This window comes from Panthera onca, chromosome B1 (genome assembly GCF_046562875.1).
Source record: "Panthera onca isolate mPanOnc1 chromosome B1, mPanOnc1 haplotype 2, whole genome shotgun sequence".
NCBI classification, from domain to species: domain Eukaryota; kingdom Metazoa; phylum Chordata; class Mammalia; order Carnivora; family Felidae; genus Panthera; species Panthera onca.
The window spans coordinates 1,311,157-1,333,677 of NC_138342.1; the positions used below are offsets into that span (position 1 = coordinate 1,311,157).

Below are 22,521 nucleotides of genomic sequence, written 5' to 3' on the forward strand. Positions count from 1 at the left end.
AGGAAGACAGAAGTGAAACCTGAGGCGGGTGAGGCACTGAGCAGGGGAGGCAGCTGTGATGCGTCACTTCTGTCCCAGGTCTGTGAGAACATGCACGAGAGGACGACACAGCTCTCGTCTCAGTGACCGTGACTGGAGGGCGCAGGAAGAGCAGGAGAGGGGCTGGGAGACCAGAGGCACCCTACTTTGCAGAGGTGGGCTTCTCTCAGGACTGTGGTTATGGGATGGGTGCCGGCAGAACAGATGGGGACGGGAGATGACGACGGTCTTCTCTCTGTTTCCCACTAGCAAGCCAGTCTGCCTTTCTGAGACAACGCTCCCTTGATCATGGGGGCTTTGCCGGCTGTAGAGCGTGGACCTGTTCCATGTTCTGGGACTCAGGAGCAGCTTCAACCACAGGAAACGTCTCTTTCCCGGAGGTTTGAAAGCACTTCTTGGCCTAGCCGCTCTCTTGGCGTTTGTGGAAGTACGCTTCTTTCTTTTCCTTGTTTCCTCTAGAAGGTTATTGGTCTTTCGGGCTTTCAGCCTTCTCTTGGATCCCTTTAGGTAATTTATATGTTCATAGAAAATCATTCATGTTATTAAAACAATAAATTAATTGGCAGAGAGTTGTAAATGATGACTTCTTATTGCAAAAGATGGTCTTTGGAAAAGACTGATTAAGAAAATGTTCCAGCAGATGAAGGAAAAAACTTCAAAGTATTCGAGGACAACCATCTCTAACACAGAATTCTATCTCCAGCCAAATTATCAACCAAATGTGAGACATTTTCAGACATGTATGGCCTCTTAAAATTAACCTATCTACCATTTTGAGGGAGCCATATGAGAATATGCTCCCTAAGACAATGGAGTAACCCAGAAAAGGGAAGCAGGGAATGGAGATCCAAAAAAGGGGACCCCGATGACGGTGAGGAGAAGCCCCAGGTTCTCAGATGTGCACCAGGCAGAGAGAGCAATCAGTCCAGACTGGAGCAGGTGGAAGACTTACAGAAAGGACTTCTTCGGGAAACTGAACTTGACAGAACATCTAAAGGGTGTGAAGAGCTTGCCAAACAAAGATCTTCAGACGAAACTCTTGGAAGAAGTGTTCCAGTAACAACAACAAAAACAACAACCTCAGGAGTTGTTGTGAGATATATGGGAAGTGAGAGGAATATCATATTTCGGCAAAATACGTCGTTGGCTATTTTTTCAAAAAAGCTTAGATCAAATAAAAGAGAAACACAACTGCACAGGACAAAAACTGTAGACAATATTAACACAGCAGTAGAGTGGGAAGCAGAGATTAAGGGGACAGAAGGACATGCTAAATTACACGTTTTATCAGAAGGAAGATATAAATATTGATTTATAAGTAATCAAAAGAAAAATAAAAGAATATGAGTGTTTACACTGGCACCTAAAACAGTGACCAGAATGCAGTAAACATTCAATAAGGATTTACTGAGCAAATGAATGAAGAATAGGTATGATTATTTATTTTTTTTTAATGTCTACTTATTTTTGAGAGAGACAGACAGACACAGCATGAGCAGAGGAGGGGCAAAGGGAGAGAGGGAGGGAGACACAGAATCTGAAGTAGGATCCAGGCTCTGCGCTGTCAGCACAGAGCTTGATGCGAGGCTTGAACTTGCAGACCCATGAGGTCATGACGTGAGCCAAAATTGGACTCTTAGCTTACTGAGCCACCCAGGTGCTCCAGAATAGGTAAGATTCTTAAGGGCAAAAAGCATAAGAGCAAATTTTAAGTATTCTGGAGAGTTCTCCACTTACAGAGAAAGTTGTAAGCATGTTGTGCATCAACTTTCCCATGTAGAACAGCTCTAAAAATTGGAGAAAATATTAAAAAGCACCTGATTGAAGGCAAGAGAGAGCAGTAAGGAAAAATCCCAAGGCAGTAAGAAGTTGAAAGACCATGACTGCAGAGAGAGGGAAGTGCAGAAATAAAAGCCCGATGTTTGATATCGCATTCTCCCTTGAGGAATCTGCTGGTTTTCAAATGATGGTCGAAAAGCTGAGGACAGCTTTCAGAAATCTATGGGAACAGAGAATAAGTTGAAGTTCAGGGCTTATCAAGAAAGAGGATCCTTGCTAGTCTAGGGGAAAAGATGATCCAGAAATTTACTGGCTTTCACAAAAATTGAGGCCCATATTCCCAGTGGACAACCGTTGGTCGGATGAAGGTAGTCTGCCCCTGTCTAATTGCCAAAAGCAAAAGCAAATCATCTTTTGAGGAAGATAACACTATTCATAGCTACAGGTGACTTTGCATGTTCATTCACGCTATTCAACAGAAAATTGCCTGGCATTCTGTGAAACAAGATAAAATGACCAAAAACCAGGAGAGGAACAAAAGAAACAGATCTATGGGAGACAGAGATATTGTGATTTTCAGTTACAGACATTAGAATAGTTGTGATTAATATGTTCATGATATTAGATGACAAATTGAAAATTTGAGTAAAGAACTGAAAACTGTAAAAAATAATGAAATGGAAAGTTGTGGGTCTGAAAAATACAACAAATAACATTAAGAACTCGAAAGTTTACTCAAATAGGATTTCGCTTACATAGCCTATTAGTCATACCTGTTGAGAAGATGATTGAATGGAGGACAGACACCAGAATTAAAGATTAGACAAAATATCTAGCCTGAGGTACGTAGAGAAAAAATATGGAAAATACAGAAAAGAGCAAAAGAGGTACACGGAACATGGTGAAAAGTTCTAACATAGCTATTGTATAACCACAGTCCCAGAACGAGAGTAGGAAGCAATATTTAAAGGGAGAATGACTGAGAAGTTTCCAAAGTTGATGAAAGACATCAAACCATTGATAAAAGGAATACTAAAAACCATGAACAAGACAAATAGAAAGAAAACCACAGGTAAACATAACATAAAATGGCTGAAAACCAAAGACAAAGAGGAATTTTTACAAATAGTTACAAAAAATTGATTACTTTCAAAGAAGCAACAGTGTAACAGTGACTTCTTAACAGAAATAATGGGAAATAGAAAAAAAATGGAATGAAATTATCAACATGCTAAAAATAAACCTGCCAAACTAGAAATCTATATTTAACAAAAATATTCCTCAGAAGTAAAGGTAAAATAAAAACATTTCAGACAAACAAAAAGTAAGAAATTTGTTACCTGAATACCTGCACTATTAGAAATGCTAAAGACAGAAGAAAAAGAACTCCATATGGAAACACAGAGATGAAGGAGGGAATAAAAAGCAATGGAAAGAGTATCAGTTAAGTTAAAATGAACATTGACAGTCTAAAACCATATCATAATGTTTTGTATCCTTCAAGGTATAGTAGAATTCAAATATAGTACAACCATAGTATAAAAGGCAGGAGGGGGAGTTAAACTGTTATAGTCTTAGAAGTGGTCAAAGTACAACTTTTGCACTAGATTTTTGTAAGTGAAGTACTCTCTAGAGTAGTTTCTAAAAGAATAGTGAAAGAATATATAACTAACAAGGTGATAGGGAAATGAAATAACAAAAATACTTAATTAAAAAAAAGGCAAGAAAGGAGAGAAAAAGAAACACAGAATAAGTGAGAAAATAGAAAACAATGCTAAAAGGAACAATGTATACAAAATAAATCAGTAATTACTTACATGTAAATGGACAAAATATTCCAATTAAAAGACAAAGATTGTCAGACTGGATTACGTTCGTAAAACACTGCCTATAAAAGATATACTATAAATATAAACACACAGAAAGGTTGATAGTAAAAAGATGGGGAAAATACATGACGAAGATACTAACCAAAGAATATCAGACAGAGAAGACCTTAAGATAAGACACATTGCTAGAGCTGAAGAACATTTCACAATGATAGATCACCGATTATAAAAGACAATAGTGTGATTATCGTATGGGGGTTAAATATATGTAGAATTGAAGTGAATAAGTAAAGAAAGTTGAAAGGTTTTGAGATCATGTCATTGTCTGGGAAGTGGAAAAAGTACTGATATATGTTGGGCTGTCAATGAGTCACTGATTCATGTTATAATGTAACCATTATGAGAATATTAAAAGACTGCAAAACCAAAAGCTAACAGAGGAAGAAAATGATAATCCAAAAGAAAAGAGAGAAGGAGAGAAAGGAGAGAAAATAGAAGATAAAACAGGTAGGATAAACAAAAACAGTACCATAATACATATTAAAAAATACAAGTAATTGTGTTAAAAGTAAAAGACGGAGTCTCTAATTAAAAGAATATAGGGGCGCCTGGGTGGCTCAGTCGGTTGAGCGTCTGACTTCAGCTCAGGTCACGATCTCACGATTAGTGAGTTCAAGCCCCACACTGGGCTCGCTTGCTGCTGTCAGTGCGGAGCTTGCTTCAAATCCTCTCTCGTCCCCTCCCACTCTGGTGCTATCTCAAAAATAAATGAACATTAAAAAAGAAAGAATATAATAGTCGAACTTGACAAAACCTAACTATATGCCACTTAAAGAAGGCCCACTTTAAATATAAGGGCACAGAAAAATCAGAAGTATAGTACAGCATGGGGAAAAGAACATGCAAACTCCAACCAAAAGGAAGTTGGTTTAGCTGCACTAATATTAGAAAAAAATAGTTGCAAGTATATAATGGCTAATAATATAGCTTCAAAAATATGGAACAAAAATGGACAGAACCAAAAGGAGAAATAGACAAACCTATAATAGTAACGGGAGACTGTGGGCATCTGGGGGGCTTAGCCGGTTAAGTGTCTGACTTCAGCCCAGGTCATGATCTTACAGTTTGTGGGTTCGAGGCCTGTGTCGGGCCCTGTGCTGACAGCTCAGAGCCTGGAGCCTGCTTCGGATTCTGTGTCTTCCTCTCTCACTGCCCCTCTCCTGCTCATGCTCTGTCTCTCAAAAATAAATAAACGTTAATAAAAAAATAAAAATAGTAATAGGAGACTGTAATTCAACTCTCTAATAGCTAACAGAACAACCACACAAATATCAAGAAGGACACAGAAGATGTGAGCAACGTGTCTGCAGACTGTGCCGAATACTGTAGCCAAGAGTGGGAGCATACACATCCTTATCAAATGCACAAGGGCAAAACAGACCTCATGCTGCTCTGTAAAGCCACTGAAAACACATTTCAGAGGATCTAAATCCTCCAGAGAATGTCCTTTGACTGTGATGGAATTAAGCTAAAAATTATCATCAGCAACAACAACAAAAACTAGGATATGTTCATATATTTGGAAATTAAACATTATACTTCTATTTTTAATTTATTATTATTTTTTAAATGTTTATTTATTTTTGAGAAAGAGAGAGACAGAGTGTGAGCAGGGGAGGGCACAGAGAGAGGAAGACACAGAATGTGAAGCAGGCTCCAGGCTCTGAGCTATCAGCACAGAGCCCGACGTGGGGCTTGAACTCAAGAGCTATGAGATCATGACCTGAGCCAAAGTTGGATGCTTAACTGACTGAGCCACCCAGGCACCCCAGCAGTGCACTTGTAAATGGGACTTGGGTCATAGAAGAAATCACAATTAGAAAATATCTTCACCTGGATGATTGTGAAAACAGACATATCAAAATTTATGAGATGCAGTAAAGTCATGCTTAGAGAGAAAATTATAGCCTTATATCCATATTAGAAATGAAGAAAGGCTGGAAATCAGTGCTCTAAATACTCATCACCAATAGTTGGAAAAAGAAAGAACAACATAATAAATCCAAAGAAATTTGAAAGAAAAGATAATAAAGATAAGAGAAGACATTAATACAATGGAAAATAAACATATAATAAAGAGATTTAACAATAACATAATTGGTTTTTTTGAAAAGATTAATAAAATCAGTAAGTCTCTAGAAAGCCTGAATAAGAGTGAAAATGAGAAGGCACAAATTATCAATACCAGGAATGAAGAGGAAGTATCATTACAGACTCAAAGTCATTAAGATAATAAAAAGAGAATAATATGAGCAACTTCTTGCCAATACATTTGGAAATATAGACAAAATGGGCAAATTCACTGTAAAACACAATATACTGAAACTAATACAGAGAGGAGCAGTCATATATCTATTAAAAAAGTTTAATCCCACACCAAAAAAATCACAGTCCCTGATTCACTGATGATTTCCTCCCAACATCTGAGGAAGAAACAATACCACTTTATTATTATTATTATTATTATTATTATTATTATTATTAATTGTTTTGAGAGAGAGAGAGGGCACAAGCAGGGGTGGCACCCCAGAAACAAGACCGCTTTTATATAAACTCTTCCAGAGAATGAAACAGAAGAAATATTTCCTAACTCAAAAATCTGACAAGGGAATTAAAAGAAAGAAAAGTTATGGTCAGACTGCTTGCAAAATTTAGGTGCAAAATCTTCAACAGCAGAAGAAAACACGATCTATCCAACTGAAAATAGGTAAGAAAACACAGTCCATTGAAAACATGACATAAGAAAACAAAAGGCTTAATATATCAGTAATTATGACAGATGTATGTGAGCTAATTCACCAATTAAGAGAAAGGGACTCATAGATTGAATTTTAAAATGTTACCATTATGTACAAAAAGACAAAGAAAGGTGAGAATAAAATAATAGGGGTGCCTGGGTGGCTCAGTCAGTTAAGTGTTCAACTTTTGATTTCAGCTCAGGTCCTGATCTCACAGTTGTGAGTTCGAGCCCTGAGTTGGGCTTCATGCTGGGCTTGGAGCCTGCTTAGGATTCTCTCTCTCCCTCTTCCTCTGCCCCTCCCCTGCTCACGTACTCCCCCCCACCCCACAAAAGAAGGAACAGTTAAAGATATACAAGACAAATGTGCTCCAAAAGAAATCTCAACATTGATCTAAATTTAAACCAAGAAAAAGTCATAGAGGACAAAGAAAGAGATTATATTCTGTTGAAAGTAAAACAAAAAATATATAGCCATCAGAAACATATAAACACCTAACAAACAATTCAGCCTCAAAACCTCTCAAGGAAACTTACAAAACCACAGGGGAAAAACAGATCGGCAATTCTAATGGGAGATTCTGATGTGCTCCTTTCAGAAATGTGTAGATCAGGCAACCAGGCAAGCAGAGAAAAAGCACTGAAATGGAAGATCCAGACACAGCGGCCAACAAGCTTGGGCTGCCAGGTGCATAAAGAACTCCACGGCCACCAGAGAAAGGAGACACGCTTGGTCAAAAATGAAGCCTCGTTAAATACTGAGGGATTTAAAAAAAAAAATACTGAGGGATTTTATATTACACAGATGATACTCATACCTATTCTAAAATACACTTAGAAAATAAGAAGAAGAAGATGAGAAATGGCATTTTAATTTTCTTACTCTTTTCTTCTTCCTCGATTTTAAAAATTTCTGCCTTTTATAAATTATCTTTATTGAATTACCTTTTTTTGTGTGTAGTGGATTGGTTGTTCTTTTTCCACCTTCTTGTGCTGAATACCTACCTGTTTTTTTTTATTTATTTATTTTTTTTTTTTTTTATTTTTTTTTTTTTAAATTTTTTTTTTTTTTTTTTTTTTTAACGTTTATTTATTTTTGAGACAGAGAGAGACACAGCATGAACGGGGGAGGGGCAGAGAGAGAGGGAGACACAGAATCGGAAGCAAGCTCCAGGCTCTGGGCCATCAGCCCAGAGCCCGACGCGGGGCTCGAACTCACGGACCGCGAGATCGTGACCTGAGCCGAAGTCGGACGCTTAACCGACTGAGCCACCCAGGCGCCCCAATACCTACCTGTTTTTAATGAGTTCTATTTTCTGATGAATGTATTTAGTCCTGAGTTTCCCTCTCAGTACCTCTTGCTGCGTCCCACAAATGTTCACACGTTGTGTTTTTTATTGTTAATTTCTAAACATTTCTTAATTTTCTTTCTTCCTTTCTTTAACATGGAGGTTTTTGATAGTATATTGTTTTATTTACAGTCTTATCAAGGGGCCTTTCCAAGACTGATGATGGCAGTGTTGTTCACTGCAAGAATGATCATCTCAACCCTTAGGACCTGAAGCTACAAAATGAATGCAGACCCCCACTCAACACCATAAGCTAAGTAAATTCCATAGGGATCAAACATTTCAATATGGCAAATTAAGTCCTAAGAGACAGAAAAACATAGGTGACTATTTATATGACTTGGGAGCAGGAAAGAGTTTTTAAAAGATAGTATCAAAGACAAGCACTACAAGGACTAATAGTATAAAATTAAAAATGTTTGAACATTAAAAAGAGTTAACATAATTAAGGGCCAATAAAAAACTGGGAGAAATGTTTGTTTTGTAATTGCCAAAGGGCTAATAAATTTATTATAGAAGTAGCTCCTGAAGAGTAATAAGAAAAAAAAAGAATATCTTGATATAAATGGGAAAATGATATGAGCAGGTGATTCATGGAAGAAATGATCAAGGAGCAAATGAAAATTCAGCTTTCACTGATAATTAGGCAAATGCAATTAAGTGCATCAAGGGACTTTTTCACTCACCAAACTGCTAAAGTTAAACAAGACTGAAATATGTGCTGTTGGCATGGGTGAAGGGTGAGGGGCACTCCGAGAGACTTCTCATGGAGAATAAATTATTATAACCTTTTTTGAAGGCATTTGGGAAATTGTTTAAATTAGTATATATGCATTCAGTAGAATTCCATCTGGTTATTTAAAATAATTTTGTAGAAGAATATTTAATTAAATGAAAATATGCCATAGAGGTCTTGGTAAATTTAAATTTATGCCAGATAGATAAGCAAGGAGAGGAGCTGGAATGATCTGTGTGGTGATGGACCATGTTTAGCTTCACACAGAGGGAAACATACAAATATTTTAGATACGTATGTATACACAGGCTAGCACACACACACATGCATCTCCTTGCTCTGTTGGCTGAAAGGGCTTAGAAGCAAAGACACCATCGTAGCAGAGAGAATGCCTTCCACGCAGATCTTGGCTTCTAATACCATTTTCCCATAAGAGCAAACAAGGCTCCTTGAGAAATGGCTCATTCTAGGACTGGGGCAGGAAACAGGCAAGATGAGCCTGGAGCGTCTCGTGCCAGAGAGTGAGGAAGTTATAAACACACACACACACACACACACACACACACACACACACACGGTTAAGTCAAAGGGACACAGGAACCAACTGAAAGAGCTCCCAATGGCCGAGGCTGGAACAATTCAAGAATGAAAATAAAGTAGCTGAGTTATAACCCCAAGTAAAATAAATATCCACGAGTCCACTGATACAGTAAATGACTGGATAAATAAATAAGGGAGAAGAGATAGATTGCCTGTGCACAAGAATTCTAAATAATTTATGCGGATAACTCTGTCCTTTTTAAAAAAAATTTTTTTTTAATGTTTATTTATTTTTGAGACAGAGAGAGACGGAGCATGAATGGGGGAGGGGCAGAGAGAGAGGGAGACACAGAATCGGAAGCAGGCTCCAGGCTCTGAGCCATCAGCCCAGAGCCTGATGCGGGACTCAAACTCACGGACCGCGAGATCGTGACCTGAGCTGAAGTCGGACGCTCAACCGACTGAGCCACCCAGGCGCCCCAGATAACTCTGTCCTTAAGATGAAGCACAGCCCCCAACTCTGTGTGGACTGTGATTAGTGACTTGCTTTCAAAGGTACAGTGTGAAAAAGGGATAAAAGAACTTGACAGTCGAGAACCCCGAGAAACACCACCTTGGCCGGGAGACCATGGTCAACGTCACAGTACATTCACAGCACGTACTCCTGAGGTGATGTGATGAGAAGGACGCTTCACCTCTGTGGTCACCCTCCCCCAAAACCATGACCTCAGTCTAATCACAGGAAAAACATTGGACGAATCCTGAGAAACACTCTAGAAACACCTGACCAGCACTCTTCACACACATCAAGGTCATCAACAGCCAGACGTCTGAGAACTGCCACATTCTAGGGGAGCCTAGGGAGACAGGACCACTAGGTGTCATGGGGTGTCCTGGAGGGGGCCCCGGAATGGAAGGTGGGCGTTAGGGAAAAAACAAGGAAGTCTGAATAATGTATGCACTTTAGTTGATAATAACATATCAATATTGGATTCATTAATTGTGACCCATAATAGCGGGAGCGAGGCATGGGATATATGGGAGCTCTTTGTACTATCTTTGCTGCTTTTATGTAAATCTAAAACCAAAAACTTATTTAAGAAATAAATAATTGTTGCAGGTTACAAAATAGCTTACATTTGAATCATAACTGTAGATAAACAGGTGGGAAAAAACCCAGAGGCAGTCTAGTGGGCTTATGGCTATTTGGTTCTCATTATTTTTGATATTTGGTATTTAAATTTGTCCTAACTAATGAAAATTCTGAAGAAAAATTAGGTCTTAAAAACCACCCCACAGTAAATACTAAAGAACTGGTTACTTTCTTACCAGCGACGTGACAGAAGATATAATGAAAGGGCTACACTCACAATAGCAATAAAAAAACCCCAAATACCTGCTGATAATTTTGAGAAGAAATGTGCCAGATCTTTATGAAGGAAGGGAGGAAGGATACATGGAAGACGGGCCACCCTCCAGGACAGGAGGTGAGACAGGGACAGATGTCAACCTCTCATGCTGAGCTTATGTGCAAGGACATGCAAGTACCAGTGGGATTTGGGGGTGAAAACTTTATAATATGATTCTAAAGTTCACCTGAAGAACAGCTCAAATGAGAATAGTCGAGAGGATGTTAATGAGAGTGGGCAATGAGGAGACACGGGTTGTGCTGGGCACGAAAGGTCACACTGACACGGATGTAGAAACAGAAGTCAGAAGAAAACAGAAAGCTCCAAACAGTCTTTGATGTGGCATTCCAAATCTTTGTAGGGAAATTATAGTTAAATGCCTACTTCACATCATACACAAAAATACAGACAAATAACATGAAACAAGATGTTGTGGAGGGATAAACATTTGTGGGGAGCGGAAGGGAAAGCCTAGACGGTTACCTGTGGCTCATGGGCCTCGGCGGCATACGACAGGGGCAGGGCCATGGCTCACGGGCCTTGGCGTTCCACAGAGGTAAAGCTACAGGCACGGTGCAGACATTCCCAGACACTGCGCTCGGACTACCAGCTTGCCATGTTGGAAAAAATCAAATTAGACCTTTGCTTTTACGCATCAAAAAATAACAGAGTCAGAGCCCGGATGGATAAAAGCCAAAACATGAAAAGAAAAAAAAAGCAAATCTTAAGTACAGTGACAGAAAACAAAGGAGAACACAGGTTTCCACAAATCGGAGAGTATTAATGCAAAGACTCACACACTACCACCACAAGAAATGAGTGACAAAGTAGCCTACATCATAACCTTAAACTCCTGTGAGATAAAAAGCATCATGAACATTTCAAGAGACAATTAAAAACTATACACTGGGCACATAAAGAAGAAATAAGGTAATGCCCAGAATATGTAAAGAACCTCTACAAGTCATTAAGAAAAAATAGAAAACTGGGGGCCCCTGGGTGGCTCAGTCGGCTGAGCATCCAAATCTTGATTTCGGCTCAGGTCATGATCTCATGGTTCGCGAGACAAAGTCCCGTGTTGGGCTGTGCTGAATGTGGAGCGTGCTTGGGATTTTCTCTCTCCCTTTCTCTCTGCCCTTCTCCCACGCTTGTGCACGCTCTCTCTCTCTCTCAAATTAAAATAATAGAAGACTGGGCAGAGGATATTAACAGATAATTTCTAGAAGTGGAAATGAGAATGGCTAGTTAAATTAATCCTGTAAAATGCAAATAAGGATCACCTGGCCAAGATGAAGTCTGACGATACTTGCTGATGACAAAGACAGAGGGAAACGGCTAGAGCACGCAGTGGGGCAGCTGCCTCAGAGGGGACCAAGGGGGGAACCTGCCATCGAGCCCCTGGAAGCAGAGACAGAGCCTCGGCCAGAGCTGGACTTCCTGGGGGTCTCCATGCTGGCCCAAAGCCCCAGCCCATGGATGGGTCTTGGGACACACTTTCCAGGGAGGGGGCCCACAAGGGAGGCAGAGAACCAGTTTGACCTTGGAGAGAACCTGGTGCAGGCAGGCGGCAGCAGCCTCGGGCAGGGGCAGGGCCAGGCCATCCACTCCAGGCCCTGGATACGCTTGGATGCACAGAGCCAGTGCATCTGTAGACAAAGAGCGTGGGATTTCTCATGTCCTCACAAAGAGCGACGGAGGCACACGTTTAAGTATATTTCCCTTAGTGGTTTTTTTTTTTTTTTTTTTTTTGTAAAATATACGTAACTTAAAATGAATCATTATAACCATGCCTAAGTGTAGAATTCAGTAGCACTGAGTACATTTACGTCGTTGTGTAACCATCATATCAGTACAATTCATTCTCAAGAACCCTTTTATCATCCCAAACTGTATACCCATATTTCCATTCATTTTTTAACTTTTTAACAAAAATGTTGAGGGGCAGGGAGAGAGGGAGAGAGAGAGTCACAAGGTGCAGGGTGTGATCTCATCAGATTGTGACCTGAGCCGAAATCGACAGTCAGATGCTTAACTGACTGAACCACCCAGGCGCCTCGGTCATTTTAACTTTAACTATAAAATTGTTAGGGAGAGTAATTCTTTTAGCTTTTTTTTTTTTTTTTTTTTTTTTTTTTACTATTGAGATATGTTACATGCCATAAATTTCACCCTTTTTAGGTACAAACTTCAGTGGTTTTTACTACAGTTCATACATGCCCGGTCAACCATGCCTACTGTCTAATTCCAGAACACGCGCGTCACTCCAGAAAGAAACCCCATCCCTGGAATCAGTCACTCTCCCTTTCCTGCATGCCCCAACCCCTGGCCGCCAGTAATCTACTTCTGTTTCTGCACACTTGCCCGTTCTGGATAGTTCGCACACGTAGACGGAATCATGCACTGCGTGGTCCTCCGTGACGGGCTTCTTTCGCTCGGCGTGGTGCTCTTGAGGTCCATCCAAGCAGCGACCTGTGTCAGGACGTCACCCTGAGTGATACCCTGCTGGACGGACCACCACGGTTTACCTGCTCTGGCGATGGGCATTTGGGTGTTTCCACCCTCTGGCCACTGTGTGTGAGGCTGCTGTAAACACGCACCTGGAAGTTCCCACACGGACAGATACTCTCGTTTCTCTGGGGTGGAGACCTAGGAACAGAACTGCTAGATCACACGGTAACTTCACGAGTAACTCTTCTGAGGAGCTGCCGGACCGTTGTCCACAGCGGCTGCCCCGTTTTCGCCACCAGTGACGTATGTATGGAGGTCACTTTTCTCGCAGGAAAGCTGAAGTCAAGATCCGTCCTTAAGCTCTTTTTTCAAACTTCCTCTAGAAACCACTCCTGGAGCCCTTAGCAAAGAATTAAAACTCTCTGGACAGAGGCCCGTGCCGCCCCCGACCCTGATCCTAGCCATTCGGCCAGAGCGGCCCTGGTCGGGCCACATGGGGCGGTCCAGTCGCCTGTGAGGCCGCGGGAGGAAGCAGGGCCCTGGTGGCAGATGGGGTCCTCAGCTCGCGGACCAGGGCCGCCCATTCGCACAGCTCCCACCCGACCTGCACCCCAGCCCTCCTCCTTGCCCCCGCGCCCCTCCACACGCTCACGCCCACTCAGGGGAGGGGCGTGCCGGGGCTTCCAGGGAGGCAGGGTCGGAAATGTGCACAAGCAGGGCACTCGCACACACGCGCACCGTCACCTCCCTCCCAAGGGCAGTGAAAACAGCTATCGTCTCCTGAGAACCTGCCATGTCCTTGCCCTTTCCGGGCTCAGTCTCCTGAGCTCACCTGCTTGGCATCCCCCCCCCCCCCCCCACCCCCCACCATGGGTGTGCCGGAGACTTTCAGGTTCCACAGGCTCAGGGCTGGGCTCTTGTTTCCTCCTGCTGCACCCTCTTCTGGCTGCCCCTCACCATCCGCTCGGGCCGGACTCACCCCACTTCCCCAGATCCTAAACCTTGTCAATTCATCCCTGCAGCTCGGCCACCTCTCCCTGACTCTGGCCCGTCACCCTCACCCAGAGGACGCCATGACCCCTCTGCCCTAGAGCCTGCTCTCTGCTCAGCAGCCACAGCAAAAGCCAGTCCTTGGCTTCTAGTTAAACATGGCCGATTAGTCGTACACATCTCTGCTCCCTCCTGAGGTTCCACTAAAATAAAGCAAAGGAATTAAAATAAATCTACAAGAAAGAAGAGAACAGGAGAGGGGCTTCAGTAAGGGATTTCAGTTCCGCGTGTTCATAAAGATAGGGAGGGACAGCCCAGGGCAGGGGAGAAGTGGGGCTGAACGCAGGGGTGTGAATTCAGCGTTATGTATAGAATGGCCGAGCGCCTTCTCTCTGACTCCCCACCCATCACCCACCCCCCAGATACATTTAGTGTGAGTCTGGACAGGCATCTACACCCCGCCCCAGACGGAGGAGGAGGAGGAGGAGGAGGAGGAGGAGGAGGAGGAGGAGGAGGAGGAGGAAAGTGGATTCTCGAAAAAACAGATGACCCTACACAAGCGACCCCTGTCTCTGGGCGTGTCCCTGGTGTGCTGTGCCCAAGGGCCTGATGTCGTGAAGAGAGGTCTGTAGGCCGAGAGCCTCTGCTCACTGAACTAGGGGCTCTGAGCAAACGTTCCCGGCCTCAGTCTGAACTGCGGACAGACAACCACGTTTGTGGGTCGCCAGGGCCCCAGAAAACCCGAGTTCCAGGCCCCCCACGTCCCCAAAGCTGGTTCTGAGACAACTCTCCGACCTCCGAACCTGGCGGTGCGCTCGGTCCTGGGCTCCGGGGAGCGCCTGGAAGAAAGCGCGTGGTGGCGGCACAGCTCACTCTGGCTGCACAAAGTCCTCCGCAGGCTTCATTTCTTCAGCCGAAGTCATCTTGGTGCATCTGCCTTAGTTTATGATGCTAACTAAAGAAACTCCAGAGTCTGGCCTTAAAAATGCAAGTCTTTGTAATTTAACAAAAAGGGGCGCCTGGGTGGCTCAGTCAGTTAAGCGTCCAACTTCAGCTCAGGTCACGATCTCGCGGTCCGTGAGTTCGAGCCCCGCGTCGGGCTCTGTGCTGACTGCTCAGAGCCTGGAGCCCGTTTCAGATTCTGTGTCTCCCTCTCTCTCTGACCCTCCCCCGTTCATGCTCTGTCTCTCTCTGTCTCAAAAATAAATTAACGTTAAAAAAATTAAAAAAAAAAAAAAAAGGAGTCTAAGAAATAAATGATGCAGATGCTCCTTCTGCCCTGCAGCTGTGGAGGAAGAAACATCCTTCAAGACCCAGTTTGAAAACATCTTAAATGAGGAGCTCCACGCGAATACACCCCTGGCCTCCGGTGCAGGTGAAAACCGGCGCGAATATCCTTCCCTCCACCGTCGCTCCCAGTCTTCCCAGGGCGCTCGCAAGGCTCCCAGGCTTCCTACGCATGGCCTGTCGGGTCGTCTCCAAGGGCCCTGTAATTGCCATAGGTCGTCTCGTGTGGCATTTGTTTTGCCGGCAATGATGCAGACATAGGCGTGTCTGTGTTGCCAGCCCAGTAGACACAAGGCTCGACTGCTGAATGAGAAGAAGACCATGGTCGTCCTCTGCCAGGACACCCAGCACTGGCCAGCTAAAACCCGCGGCTTTGTCAGAGGATTACAGAACAGATCATTCAAGAGCCCGTTTTTCATTTAAATTAGTAGCTCTTTTATCATAGATTAATTTATATCTATATGCGGGTCTCTATCTCTGGACTGCATTTTTTCTATTGATCTATTCCATTTTGTACTCATACCATAATGTTTTAGTAACTGTGGCTTTATGACATACTTTAATATCTGCTAGGACTGGATCTTCCTTACTGCTCATCTTTAGTTTTTTTTCACGGTTATTATGGATTATTTTTACATTATAAACTGCAAGTGACTTTGTCTAGTTCCTAAAAAAATCCTATGGTGTATTTACTAGGACACTTCTCTATGTCGTGCATGAATGCACAGAGAAGACTTTTTTTTTTTTTCATTTTTTTTAAAGGTGCAATTTATCTTCCACGAAGACATCTTTATAAAACTGAGATTTCCTATTTTCTTTTCTATTTTCATTTTATTCTTTTATCCAGATCTTGCACATTTTTTTTTTTTTTTTGTTAGGCTTATGCTAGTCGCATCTTTCCCACTGCACCTGTTCCTCCATCCGGCATTTTGTAGCCGGTTGCTGTCTACCGGGAAGCTGCTCCTGGCGTCCACTTGTGCCTGGTCGTCTCCAGGCCCTGGAGTGGAGGGCTTCTGAGGCAGGCAACCATGCCGTCTTCACAGAACAGTCCTTTGCCTTCTTCTCTCCAGTTGTGATGCTTCTCACTGCACAACCTCAACCAGATCAATCGGGGACGGTAGCAGCAACTGCAGCTGTCTTGTTCCTGGCTCGCCCGGCAGGGGGGCGGGGGTGCTGGCTGAGGTTCGCTGGCTTGTGGCTGGTGAGTGTCGTCAGCCAGAGAAGGCCCAGAGGGGTCACATGGTGAGGCCGCATCCCAGCGAGATAAGGTGGAAGTTATTATAACAGTGGGTGTGGGCAGGAAAAAAGGCCTGAGCTGAGGTCACAGAGGGAAGAGGCCCTGAGGCACCCAAGGCCTGGCTGGGACCGGGGTGTGGGAAGGAGAAGGGGGGTGCAGGCCGGCCCCTGGAGGGACGGGGCCCCGGTGCGGACTGCAGACAGACTGCCACCAAGGACTGGAGTGGCTGGACTGGAGCTCGGCACTGAGGGGCACCCTGGCACAGCTACCCCACCGTGTCCTGAGGCTCCCCCACTCCGGGCACCTGGGCCTCACCTCTGACAGCCTTGAGATGCTCTGCACTCCAGGGCCTGGTGCCTTCACTCCGTCTGACGTGTCGCCACCCTCCCTTCCCTGCTGTACGTTTTCTTGCCTGAGAGCTTCATGGAAGCCTTCCTGACCACAGGCTAGGACAGGGCACTGCTCAATGCCCTCTCTGCAACCTGTACTTCTCCTTTATGATCTTCTAAAAATGTGATGAAATATTCAGTTGCGTTGCATAAGGTCCATCTTCCCCACTGATGGCCTGTCTTCATGGCTGTATCAACATGATTGATGTTCACGTATTTGTTGAGTGGATGAATGGGATCATCTTGGAAGGTAGGCGTCCTTAGTCCCATTTTATAAATGAAAAAATCTCAGATCATACTTGTAGCCAAAGGCACAGCTGCACCTGGAGCCCAGGTGGACCGAGGGAAGGGAGGAGGGCATCCTGGGTACACGTGGATGATGGGAAGGGGCCCTGGAAAAGCATCAGGAATACTTTCACCCAGAGGCAGAAGGTGCAGGGTCCCCGGTGCACCTGCTCTCTTGTCCCAGAAGGAGATGACTTAGCTGACTTCTGAGTTCAAAAGCAACAAGCCTGCTCAGCTCCAGCTCAGATGCAGGGCAACTTCTCCAGTATGGGGCTAGGTCCAATTTAGGAGCAGACAGGGGGGTCCGGTCCGTCTGACCACACTGCAAGCCATGCCCTCCACTCTGGCTTCATCAGAACAACGCCGTTCTCCTGATGTCCTTCTCCATGGGTTTCTGCGTGGCATTTCCCATTTCTACCTCCCTGAATCCCCGTGCTGCCCTGCGTCCTGAGGGATTGGACTCCAGCATCCCCTAGCTTCACCCTGGCAGATCTCAGAAGGTGAGAAGTGAGTGTTCCTGCTCCTCTTGGGGGAGCTGCGGCCCTGACTGCATCTGTGACCTTGCAGAGTCCGTCTCTGCCTCCAGGAAGACTGCCTAGATCCGGGACCCGCTCCTCCAAGCCCGTCCACTGGGGCTGGTGCACAGCGCTTCGCCCTGCCACATCTCTGCAAATGGTCTCCTCTTTAACTGAAAATCACAATAGAGGCCCCACCAGTACAAGGCTCAGGAAGAGGAGGTGGGCATTTACTTCCTAAAACCCGAAGGGTTAAAAGCCACGGCTCTAGAATTGAACTCTCTAGACATGGATCACGGTGCTTAGGCGGCAACTGTGTGACCTTGTCCGAGTTCCTTAAACCACCTTGGTCTCAGTTTATCCAAAAGATGGGGGAATAATATGATCACAGGCTTTTGCTGGTATTAAATGAGATGTCTTTAAAACAATACAAGGCAAACAGTAAGACTCCGTGTTATTCTTGTTGTCAAAGGGACAGAAGCAGGGAAGAAAGAGGGACAGAAGGGAGGGCACGCACGCACAGGTAGTCGGAACAAAAGTAAGTTCTGCCAATGTTTCTTCCAAATCTCTAGCTCTGGAATAAACTATTCATTGCATTACATGTATTGAAATCCATGAAAGTTTAAGAATACTCTTAAGGTAGCATTATCCTAATTCTTCCCTCCTAGGTTTCCCCCTGTAAGGCATGTCTTGTGACTCTCTGTGTGTTGCCCACACTCTGGAGCAGAGATGCCCCTGGTGGGGCCAGAGTTTTGTGGCTGACATTTACCCTTCTGCCAGCGGTGCCCCCTCTGTATCCAGCACTAGTCTTCAGCCTCAAGGGGAAAGCAGTGAAAATGACCATGGTCATCAGGCACGCAGAGCCACTTTACTCTTTGACAAGAAGAAGTATTTAATAACCTGTTCCCACTGAAAGAGATGATTCTGCTCGTCAACAGGACATGGCTATCTTGCCGTGCTTATTAATCTACGTCACTACAGTGATGTTTTTGAGGATGTGTAACATTGGGAAGTTTTGAGGGCCGATAAAACACTGAATTATTTAAAAACTGCCAATGCCTGTAGGAATATTGGAAGGAATTGTGCCAGAGAACCAATCAACCTCTGAACAGAAGGGGCTGGAAGATCAGACAATACCATTTACCCAATGCCTGGGTCAGAAAAAAGAAAACAGAACTAATCATTTGAGAGGGGTCCTTTGCTTTCATTAATTGTTACAGCAGGACTTTCTTATGGAAGCACTACACAGAATCCAGGAAGAAATAATACTGTGTGGTAATCAAATGTTTAACAGTCCGTGTATCTCGAAACCAATTCCATAAACTGTATCATAAAAGAGTAATAATATGACATCTTAATTGCATATTTACTGAACTTCATTTAGAAATAAATTTCCCTTTGGGAAAAGCAATGACTGTTTCAGTGACTGAATAAATAAAATGTACAATGTATTTCTCTTTTCAGTTCTGTCAGTTTTTGCTATAAGCATTTTAAAGTTCTCTTTTTGGGTACCCAAAAAGAGGTTTAGGATGGTTATATCTTCTTGATGAATTTGTCTTTTATCATCCCAAAATGTCCCTCTTTATTTCCAGGAATGCTCTTTGTTTTGCAGTTGAAACGTCCCATCTTGGTATTTTAGTTTTATTTCCATTGGCATTTTGTACTCTGCCGGTCTTTCTTGAATTCCTCTGGGCGGGTCACATGTTTTTGAACAGCGCATTCTGTCTCCTGCATGGACTCCTAGGTATTGCTTTAGAGGCTGCCCTGCCCTAGAAATTCTAGCAGGTGTCGTACTGCCTTTCTCTACTACTCCGGTGCACGGGTGGTGTCAGGCCCTGGTACCAGCACAGTTCTGTGTGCGCCCCGTCCTGCCCATTGTACTTTTTATGTCTTATATCCTCCTTCTATGTTGTAAACTTAAAAAAACTGTTAAGAGACTTTCCAAGAATTCAAAACCACATATAAATTGGATCTAGAACTACATAAGACAAACAAAATAAACGAGGCAAAACGAAGTGAAGCATATTTTTATATCTACCCTCACTGTCACGGGTGGTCTTCCTCCTGCCTGGGCTCCTGGCCCATGTGGCCTCCTTTCTCTTCACCCTGAAGAGCGGCTTCTGGCATTTCAAACAGTGCAGGTCTACGGAGACACATTGGTTCAGAGTCTGTAAATCTGAAATGGTCTTTATTTTGCCTCGCTTTTTGGAAGATGTTTTTCTGGATACGGAAATCTAGATGGACATTTTCAGCACGGCAAGGATGTTATTCCATCGTCTTCTGGGCTCCGCTGTTTCTGGGAAAAGTCAGCCGTAATTCGTACTGATCTTTGTGTATCCTGTTTCTTCCTCTGCGGCTTTCAAGGTTTTCTCTTTATCTTTGGGAGTTTGGCTTTAATGTGCCTAATGTGTAGTTCTCTTTTTGTTTAACTTATTAGGGATTTGTTGAGCTTTCTGGATATGCAGATTGATATCTTCAATCAATTTTGGAAAATGTTACCTTCAAAAACTTTTTACTCCATTCTCTCTCTGTCCTCCTTGTGAGATACCAAATGTACACAGGCTAAAACATATTGTCCCACATAGCTTGGATTCTCTGGTTGGTTGGGTGGTTTTCACTTTTTTCCTCTTTGTATTTCATTTGGGACACTTCCTACCGGCCTGTCTTCAAGTTGATGATTCTTTCCTATGCTGGGTCCAGTCTGCTCTGAAGCTATCTGATGGATTCTCGGTTTTGATGTTGTCTTTTTCATCTTTTACAATACTATTTGAGTCCTTTCTATAGTTTTCACATTTCTATTGAAAAATCTCTTAACACATATTGTCTACTTCTTCATTTAGATACTTTGGCATTTAAAGAATTTTTTTTTTTATTAGAGAGAGAGAGAGCGCATGTGCAAGCGGGAGAGAGGGACAGAGGTAGAGAGGGAGAGTCTTAAGAAGGTCCTATGCTCGGTGCAGTGCCTGACATGGGGCTTGATCTCACAATCATGAGATCATGACCTGAGCCAAAATCAAGAGTCAGACACTTAACTGACTGAGCCACCCAGGTGCCCCTTTACTTCTTAGCTCTTAAAAATTTTTATTATTTGCTAGACATTTTACATACAAGGACAGTAGAGACTGAAGCAAATATTTACTTCCTGAAAAGGACACACCAATTTTTACATCAGGTCACTAGAGCTGAGAGCAAAGTCAATTTGATCTGTGGGTTGGGCTGGGTCTGGGTTTTATTGAAACTTCGGTTCACTATTGGCTTGAAACGTCTTGAAAGTGGGATTAGAAATGTCCCTTCTATGGGGTCTGGAGTCTGAGAACTGGCACAATTGCCAGTATTTCTTTGGGCTTTACAGGTACACCGTCAGTGTTTCAGACCATAGGTGACCTTTCTCTGTGTTACAAACCAGCCTCCAGCTTTTTGGGTTGCTGGGAGCTTTGCTTTGTCTCGAGTCTCAGCCCAGCTTTCTACACTGCAGGGGAGCTCTCCTGTACCAGAATGCCTGCCAGGGGTGGTGGGCTCTCTCAGTATTCTTCCCTGACCTAGCCCTTGGCAGCTGTAGGTCTGGGACACCGTGGATTGACTCCTTTCAGTTGCCCTGCCTGCCCAACTTTGATATCTGCCCCTGGACGCTCTGTAAAGACTCATGGAAAAGAGTTGATAAGTGATAGGATCTGGAGCTGAGGCTCTTTAGAACTCTGTCACACCAGCCCACAACTAATTAAGCTCAGCTGATCTCTTCCTCCCTGCTGTAAGACAGTCCTCCTCCACTGCCACTCCACCAGCGATGGGAGAAGCAATGGGTTTCTTCTTTTCTGTGAAGGGCTCATCACTGTCTGGAGCTCTGTTCACTTAGTTGTATCCTCAGCTCTCTGGTAAATTTAGAAAAACTGATGTTGTAATTTATTTATCTTGGTTTTATTGTTAGGGTTAGAGCAATAGTCTCTTGTGTTTTTTTGTTTTTGTTTTGTTGTTTACATCTTAACTAAAAATTCATCCTTTAATGTTCTCATGAACTACAACCTAAAAAATAGCCCCACTAAGATAGGCACATGTTAGGACATCCAATCAGTATAGGATGAGGTATGCATCAGGAGGAAGGTGCAGAGGTCATGCTAACTCTTAAGGGGACGTGGCCTATAAACCTGGCTCCTCCATTATGTGGCAGTGTGACCCAAGACCCTAAACCACAAGGTTGCAAGAGGTTCTTCAGCACTGTTAGTGGCAACCCAACAGAGACCCCAAAGTTGTTCTTGGCCTTCCAGGCACAGAAAATCTCAGGTGGTCATGGAAAGTAGGTCCGGAGTGTCTGGAACACGCATATAATTCTCTGTGACACTAGTCTGCTTACTCAGAGATTACTGATGCCTAGTATAAACTCATTAATGAAGCTGACAGAATTGAGATGTAATTTCATCTTTAACGGAGGCATGCCTAAATCATGGCAAAACAAATGGTTGCACCTGGGCTGTGTGGCGAGCACGGGCCAAGCTATGTTCAGAGGCCTCCACAGACAAGGGCTAGTTCTGTTTGTGTAGTATGTCCATCGTGGGTCAGGAGAGGCTCTGCCCCATGTGATCCACATCCTGTGAGTCAGGAGTATATCCCAGCCCATATCAGGCACAGCGGTGGCTCTCGTGGCAGAGGAAGAAGAGAATATGGAGAACCACGTGTTGGCTCTGAAGATTTATACCCATTGGTGACAAACACAACATCATTTCCATTCCCACGCCACTGGCTGAAGCAAGTCAGTAGCCAAGACTGAGTCCACGGGCAAGGAAGCATACTCTCCCTCTCGGGAGGAAGACAAATAGTTTTGAACAATAATACATTGTACCGCAGTCCACCCTCCTGGTCAGACATATTTGCTCTCTTCCCTGTTGCCAAGGGTGACC

The 22,521-nt window shown here is 43.7% G+C and overlaps 1 protein-coding gene across 1 annotated transcript in view; it reads right to left on the minus strand.

Annotated features, from left to right (window-relative positions):
* POLN (DNA polymerase nu) overlaps nucleotides 1-22,521 on the minus strand; it is a 130,955-nt gene that overhangs the window by 33,923 nt on the left and 74,511 nt on the right. Inside the window, 1 exon segment of the mRNA XM_081795420.1 lies at nucleotides 18,941-18,967. Coding sequence (XP_081651546.1) covers nucleotides 18,941-18,967 — 27 coding nt within the window.